Source organism: Gavialis gangeticus, unplaced genomic scaffold, assembly GCF_001723915.1.
Source record: "Gavialis gangeticus isolate Ggan-Ray unplaced genomic scaffold, GavGan_comp1, whole genome shotgun sequence".
Lineage (NCBI taxonomy): Eukaryota > Metazoa > Chordata > Crocodylia > Gavialidae > Gavialis > Gavialis gangeticus.
In genome coordinates this window covers 3,685,864-3,694,350 of record NW_017729033.1, presented here as the reverse complement: position 1 = coordinate 3,694,350, position 8,487 = coordinate 3,685,864, and the positions used below count along the sequence as shown (strand labels likewise).

Below are 8,487 nucleotides of genomic sequence, written 5' to 3'. Positions count from 1 at the left end.
ACCTTGCAGCACCAGGGGGTTATTTTAATCCCAGGAGATCATGAGTTCACCCCTCCCACCTCCTTCTCCTGCCCTGACCTGCAAGGTAACAGCATGGGAAACTCATGAATGTGCAGTGCATGGCACCACAGATGGGTCTGCGGTGCCACATACCGCAGAACCGCGCTCATCTGGACGCAGCCCCTGAGTCTGGTGTCTTTAAGAAGTGTTCCCCTTGCAAAAATGTGTAGAGCAGATACTTCAGGGTCAGGGCACAAAACTGTGCTCCTTGGTAGCAACATCAGTGTCAGATGTTTGTTTCATAAGAGCTGTGTTTTGTTCCTTATTCAAACAGATACTGAACTGAGCACTTGCTTCTAATATGTTAAGTCTGGGCAGTCTAGCTTGGGTTGCACCAGGGCCAGCCACGGGCCTGCCAGGCCACACACAACATGGGTACCTCTACCCCCCACGGTACCAGATACCCACGTGGCCATAGCCTCACCCTGCTCCCGGTTCCTCATTGTGCTGCCCAACCCCGGAGACTCTAGCAGCAGCTGCAGCCTGAACACTAGGGGAAATGGAGGCCAGGAGGGGACTGGAGGGCTGCAGTTTGCCAGCCCTGTGTGATATTGCTTGTGAATTGCCAAGAGTGGAGTATACGTGACAAGCGCTTGAAGAAAAACAGTAACTGTACAGTACCTGTGAATTCTTGAGGTATCATCCATACGAACTCCACAACCTGTCCTCCATCCCAGTTACCAGAGTCCTCATGTAATGTGTATATTCAGTATTGGTGAAGGAACTGAAGGTTAGCCTGCTCTGCCTCTTGTGCCCTTGGGAAGAAAGCACACAGGGCTTCTTATGTGCAGACATTGTCCATTGGACATGTCGGACCAACAAATTCTGATCTCAGGCTGGCAGGGTCCTTGGTACTGTTACAGTCAGAACAGCGGGACAAAGGAACGAGCTTCCCAGTCCAGTTGTGGGATCTCCTTCCTTGGATGCTTTCAAGGAAAGGCTGGATAAGAATTGGGTGAGGTGGGGACATGGGAATAACACATCCTACAGTCTTGCAGGGGATTGGACTAGATGGACCTGGATATCCCTTGCAACCAACTAGTTCTGTGCACCCCAAGTATGGAATATATATGGAAAATGTATCTCAAAGAGCCAGGGTTATTTGTAAGCTGTGCAGCTTTTCTTTATGCGAGGGGCATGAGCACTCCAGCAGAAAGTCAGTAGTTCCTATTTTTGGTACATGTACTGGACAGATGTTGTCAGTAGCATGCAAAGTGGGAATGAACACATTACACCTAAGGAACACATCCAGTCATCATTTGTAAGCGACTAATTTAATAGTGCAAGCAGTCCTCGACTTGCGACGTTTCACACTTACAACATTTATAAATTGACACCCTGTTTAACTTTCTGATGTCAGTATCAACTTTACAACGCTTGATCTGATGGGACGCCATGCCAGCGAAAAAGTTCGCTGTGTCACTCATCTCCCTGGAGAACATCTGTCCAAACTTGCTTGGACACTTTCTTTAAGAAAGCAGACAAGTCTCCAGAACAAGCTGCAGCCAAGACTCCTGAGAGGACTCCAGCCAAGAACCCTTCAGAAAGTCCAACAAAGAGCCCTTCAAAAAGTCCAGCAAAGTCGCCTGAAAGAAGTCCTTCCAAATCAATATGATTACTATTTACAGTATAAATACATTAATGTAGCTATATTACTCATCTATAATTGATTGAGTACAAAATTCCGGGGTATTTTTGATGAAAATAGGGTATCGGGTCTTGGTTCAGGAACCAATCTCCCATTTATAACATTGTTTCTTATGAGAAAATTGGTTGCGAGTTACGTTTTGACTTAAGACGCAGTTTTCAGGGACCGGTAGTATTGTAAATCCAAAGGCTGCCTGTGTTTGTCATCTTGTAAAGAGATCCTACGTGTTTTACACATTTGGGGATCTTTGCTTGCTCGGTGACCAATTTTCTTTATTTTTCTTATGAGAGGTTTACTGCAGAGAGTGTACTTCTTCCCCATCCTCAATGCTAGTACTTTAAGCTTCAAAGTACAGAAAGACAACCTGGAAGAGATGGACAGGTATTGCTTTTCAGTAGTTCAGCAGTAAAAGTACTGTAGTGCTACCCAGCGTGAAGGGTCAGGACCAATCGAATAGTTTTATTCATCTGAAGGTGGTTTCTCTTTTCCTGGATCTTCCTTAATTTTGATTTGAAATAAGTGAAGTGTTCTGCTATTCCACGAATGCTTAGGATTTTTTTTTTCTCATTTAATGTGTGCATTACAATTAGCAGGTTTTAGCATACATCTACTGTGCGTTGATGAGAAAAATGCATTCTGTATCGCAATGTGGTGGGTATTTTTTGGGAGTAGCTATATGTTCTTTTGATACTAATGGTGACTTAGGAGCCAGAAGGTCTTAACTTTTTTTTTTAATCAACTTCTTCCAGAACAAAATGTATATGTATGGAGGAAAAATGGATGCAACCGGGAATGTGACCAATCAGCTCTTGGTGTTCCATATTTACAATCAGTCCTGGGTTCAAGTGATCCCAAAAGCAAAGGAACAGTACTCAGTCGTTGGGCACTCAGCCCACATTGTCACGCTGGAAGGGGGCAAGGCAGTTATGCTCGTCATCTTTGGGCACTGCCCGCTGTATGGGTACATCAGCAACGTTCAGGAATATGATATTGGTAGGTATGGTCTTTCTTGCTCTTCAGACTGAACAGTGAAATCAAAAATGTTGACAGGAGTCCATACACAAACAGTGGGATGAATTTAGTTTCATAGTTTCATAGTAGTTTGGGGACAGAAGGGACCTGAACAGATCATCTAGTCTGACCCCCCCTGCCACTGGCGGGAGCACATGGTGGGATCACATGACCCCAGACAGGTGTTTGTCCAACCTCTTTTTGAATTTACTCAAGGTAGGAGTGAGGACCACTTCCCTAGCAAGTTGGTTCCAGATCCTAGCCGCCCTAACAGTGAAATAGTGTCTCCTAATCTCTAACCTGACCCTATTCTCCAGCAGCTTCTGGCCATTGTTCCTAGTCACCTCAGGTGACGCTGGGGGAAATAGGGCCCTTCCTATTTGCTGCTGATCTCCCCTAAGGAGTTCGTAGGCAGCCACCAAATCCCCCCTCAGCCTCCGCTTGCTGAGGCTGAACAGGTTCAGGTCCCTCAGCCTCTCCTCATAGGGCCTGCCCTGTTGCCCTCCAACTAAGCGGGTGGCCCTCCTCTGGACCGTCTCAAGGTAGGCCACATCCTTCTTAAAGTGTGGTGCCCAGAACTGGACGAAGTGCTCCAATTGTGACCTGACCAATGTCGCGTAAAGGGGGGAGTATCACCTCTCTGGACTGGCTTGATGCATGACAAGGTGCAGTTGGCTTTGCTGGCTGTGGTCTGGCATTGGCGGCTCATGTTCATCTTGGAGTCAATAATGACTCCAAGATCCCTTTTTGCCTCTGCTTACAAGGGGGGAGCTCCCCAGCCTGTCTGTATGCTGTGGATTTCTTCTCCCCAGGTGCAGCACCCTGCACTTATCTACATTTGAAGCCCATCCTGTTACCGTCTGCCCACTTCTATAGTCTGTCTAAATCTAATTGCAGCCTCTCTCTCCCTTCGAGCGTGTCTACCTCTCCCCACATCTTGGTGTCATCAGCAAACTTGGACAATGTGTTTTTCACCCCCTCGTCCAAGTTGCTGATGAAGATGTTGAACAGTGTAGGACCCAAGACCAAGCCCAGGGGGACCCCACTATTCACATCCCGCCAGGTTGAGTATGACCCGTCCACCACCACTCTGGGTGCGCCCCATCAGCCAATTTTTGATCCATCCAACTGTGGTAGGCATCAATACCACAGTCGCTCAATTTATTAACGAGAACGAGGTGAGCGACAGTGTCAAAGGCCTTCTTAAAGTCCAGGACGACTACATCCACGGCGACACCATCATCCAGGGATTTAGTTACCTGGTCATAAAAGGCCATCAGGTTAGTCTGGCAGGACCTGCCTTTGATGAACCTATGCTGATTTCCCCTGGGCATGATCTCCCCTGCAGGCCCCTCACAGATGTGATCCTTGATAATTTTTTCAAGGATTTTCCCCAAGACCGATGTTAGGCTTATGGGCCTATAGTTTCCTGGGTCCTCCTTTCTCCCTTTCTTATAAATGGGGACCACATTAGCAAGTTTCCAATCTCCGGACACCTGACCCATGGACCACGATCGCTCGTACAGGTGGGCCAAGGGCACAGCAGTGACCCCCGCCAGCTCTCTCAACACCTGTGGGTGGAGGGCATCGGGACCTGTAGATTTAAAAACATGCAGCCCTTCCAGAAGATCCCCAACTACATCTGTGCAGACCTGATTAAATTAGTCTTTAATTTGAACACATATTGTTTTTAGAACTTGAATCTAATGTCTAGCACTTGTAACAATAAAATGTTGGAGCATCTGTAAAGAAATGCCGTGCTCCTGGTACCCTCTACATACTGGATCCAGGGCTGGTCCGGCCTCTGAGACCATGCAAAATACTTGTGAAGCAACCTAAATAAGGTGTCTTGCGATGTCCTTTCCCTTTTCATCAGAAGTGGCCCAAAACTTTTCAGTGTCCAAGAAGTGCAAGGCATCCTGATACGTGGAGGCCTCTATTTATCCCTTTATTGTGAGCTGTAATGATTCGGAGAGGCCAACAGACACGGTTGGTTCTTCAGAGACATCTTCTTTTTTTCCTCCCACAGTCACAGATTTCTCACATGGACAAATGCCTTGGGGAGACAGACTGAAGTTCAGCACTAGAGACCCCTCCTTTAGAAAATTCAGTTATTGGAGCTCAGAAATGATTTTTTAGCTCGTAACGATACCCTTGTCAATGACTTTCCAGACTCCTACTGTCCTTTTCTTTAATTACTTCCTTGCATGTCCATCAAAGTCTCTTCTCCCTGTAGCCGCTTATTTTGAAAAGCCAGTGTGAGATGTCATTCAACGCCTGCTTCTGTTGCTACCTAATTGGTGAGAGGTTGATTTGGGTAAGGCAGTCGTCTGTCATGCTCCATTATTTTGGTGCTGACTTTTCAGAAACCCTGCCACTCCACACGCTGAGGGACCAGGGCCGTTAACTAAATCATGGGTCTCAAGTGACAGCCAAGAAACCATGCAGGCTATCAAGGTTGCTTTCTTTTGAAAAGAAAATATCAGGTGGCTTCTCCACCCTTTCACCTTTCCTGTACTGAACTTTCAGGAAGATTGTTCAATCTCCTGTTTTGATATAGTTGACATGTGACTGATAATTGTAGGGCTTTATTTCTCATGCGCTTGGGTTGGTTTCAAGGTTTAATGAATGACCTTTGGAGGGAATGATCATGGGCTAATTAAAAGAATTTAACAGCATAGTAGCTCTCAGTAACTAAATTACCCATTGAGGAGGCTTTTTTTTGGAGTAGCAGCTCAGCCTTCCTCTAAAGAGAGAGGGATCGATGGGAGATGCAGGGGATTGAGTTGTGGGAAGGCCTGCTGTGTTCACAGCTGGATCTGCTGCCCTGTTTTAAATGCAGCTGAATTGGATGTGCAGTATCACTCACAAGGTCCTTTCACTCCTTAGCCACAAATACTTGGAGCGTTTTACAGACTAGCGGAGCTTTGGTGCAAGGAGGGTACGGCCACAGCAGTGTTTACGATCCAAATACCAGATCTGTCTACATCCATGGAGGCTACAAGGCATTCACCGCCAACAAGTACAGGCTTGCAGATGATTTATACAAGTATGATGTTGATACGCGCATGTGGTAAGTCTCTCTTCACCTTGTGACTTTTGTAAGGCGAGAACGAAAGTATTGATCTCTGATACAGTATTATCTTAAGCTCAGAGTAGTGTACACATTTACCTTTGGCTTTCACATTCCCCTGCAAATGGGGAATTGCTGTTTTTTGTTATGATTAAGTGCATGAAGTTGTCAAGAATCCTTTTTAATGTATGAATTTAATATATTAATTTTTTCTGTCTGTCATTCAGTACAGAATAGTCATCTGAGAGAATTGTTTATAATGAGAGTGATGATGTGTCCTGTAGGAAAGATTGAAGAGTTTCCACTATAATTGTTCTTCATAATTGAGACCATTCACCTCCTGAGCTGAAACTTTTTCTGTTTGGAGAGTTAGAGTAGCATTTGTGGTCGAGTTGAGTGGCTGAGGGAAATGCATTTTCTACGTTGTGTAGTTTGAAATGGTGGTTTCTTTAATTTTTTTTTTTAAAGCCAGGCAGCTAAAAAGGGGTTAAACAATTTACATGCTCTTTCAGTGCTGCTCGGTCTTTGGTCCTGTGGGCTGGCTGAGTGGCATGGGGCTAGTCCATAGGCAGGATTGAACCTGTGCTGCTCCCACCCACCCCACGTGCCCAAATCAGGCTCTGCACCCCCTGATTGGGTCCTGTGCCACCTCCTCCTGGCCTTGCATGCCAGGATGGGATCTGTGTCACCCCTGCTCATCCCTGCGCACCTGGCACAGGGGCACATTGCCCTCTCCTGGCCCTGTATGTCTTGATTGTGTTTCACACTGCCTTGCATGCCCAGTTTGTCATTCTGGGCCCCACTTTCTGGGCTGTGGGGCTCCCCAGGGACCTGGAAATTTGGCACAGGGGAGCAGCAATTAGCACAGCCTCTGCTCCCCTGCTACCAAATTTTTGGACCTAAGGGGAGCTCTGTGGGCCACATGATGTGGTTCTAAGGGCTGTATCTGTCCTATGGGTTGGGAGTTGAGCACCCCTGCTGTATTTCATGTATTATAACGACTAGTTGGTTTTTGCTAAATTTAAAATATGCTCATGTAGAGAGATTGGTTTTAAACCTTTGGGAGGCCCTCTCCTCCAGCCTTCCTGGTGCAAAACATAGTGTAACACGGGGCTGCAGACCACAGCTGGTCTGCGGTGCCATGTCATCCAGGCCACAGGGCTCCCCAGGGGTCTGGACATTTGATGGTGGGGGAGCTGTGGCATCGCTCCCCAATGCAAAATCTTTGGATCTGTGGGGAACCCTGCACCCGGCTCTGTGCCTAGTCCCAGTGCACAGGTCTGAGCCGGGATGGTGCTGGTCTCCTCGTCCTAATACCAGCATTTGGGGGGCAGAGAGGGGCCAGTGCAGGGCCTGCAGATTGCCCCATGTCACTCATCCATCTCAGGGAGCCAAAACATCTTCGCAGCTGTGTTCTAGCAATGCATTTCTTCTCGGCCTGCTCCTCCCCTTTAACATGAATGATGCTTCAAACCCCCTAATCCATTTGACTGGCAAACTCTTACAGCAGTAACTCTCAACCAGGATGCCATGTTACTGTTTGGTGTGCAGGCATCTGTACAGGCATCACAGAATAAACTCAGAGATTTCAGCTAGGAATCCAGTGTCAAAAACGCACTGAGCTGTTCTTCCTGAGTTTTTTTGCAACTGAAAAATTGCTCTAAAAGTTAAGAACGGGCATTTTCCAGACTGCGGGGTCCCTAGGGGCCTGGAAACTCAGCATGGGGGAGCAACAATTAATGCTGCCATCGCTCTTCTACCACCAAATTTGAATCAAGCGAGGGGTTCCTTAAACTGATCAAGATATTCCAGCTTTTAGTATTCCTGGCCTTTTAGGAGCAGAGCAGCACTCAAAAGATCCTTCTTGGCTGGGATCCTGAAGCCTGGTAGCAGTTGCCTTTCCATTCCAGCTTTGGGCTGGTGAACACTGTGTTTACTTGCAAAAACTTGATTTAAAGGAAGGAACAAATCTTTCCTTCTAAGTGAACTGTATTCAGAAGGTTTAAGCTTACCAATGTCCCAGACACAGACACAGTTGCTTCTTGGCAGCTTTGACACAACGCCGTGCAATCGGGGTATGCATATTCAATCTGATTTGCTTCCTGCCAACAACCTTTACAAGTTTTGGGGGAAATTCTAGGTGGGGCATTCGCATGCCATGCATCACACTGATTCATGCAAGGGTGGGGCTCTTATGCTTAATGCTGTCCATAATTTGACCATAGAGGGAGATTGTTCAATTTTTCATGTATGAAACTATTGGGTTGTATTACTGGTCCTGTAGCTTCTGGCTGAATAGTTTACTTGGGCTGAGAGTCTGACAGCATCCAAGTTAAATGACTCCTCTGGATTAGTTTTAAGATTTTTATACCAACCAAAGTAAGTTGTCTCAGACAGTTTCCCTTTGCTGTTGGAGCCAGTCATGCTCTCACCCTTGTTGTTTTATGAAAAGTAGAAGTAGCTGAGGGCACCTCCTTCACGTGGACCAGGTGCTTCAGTGGAATTACATTTGTCCTATGAATGGGATAGGTGAAATTATAGGGAGAAGACAGCAGACTGGGGACATGCCAGTGCATATTTTATGTTAGGGTAATTAAAACAGATCGTCACCACAGCCATCTTAGAAATTGTTTTGTCTTTGTCGGGCTTTAGTCACTTCCTTAAGAGATTTTTTTTTTTTTTTTTTCATTTCCAA

The 8,487-nt window shown here is 46.4% G+C and overlaps 1 protein-coding gene across 1 annotated transcript in view; it reads left to right on the top strand.

Annotated features, from left to right (window-relative positions):
* Positions 1 to 8,487, top strand: part of ATRN (attractin) — a 246,227-nt gene that overhangs the window by 46,367 nt on the left and 191,373 nt on the right. Inside the window, exons 8-9 of the mRNA XM_019525801.1 lie at positions 2,458 to 2,701; positions 5,609 to 5,792. Coding sequence (XP_019381346.1) covers positions 2,458 to 2,701; positions 5,609 to 5,792 — 428 coding nt within the window. The remainder of the gene's footprint in view (positions 1 to 2,457; positions 2,702 to 5,608; positions 5,793 to 8,487) is intronic.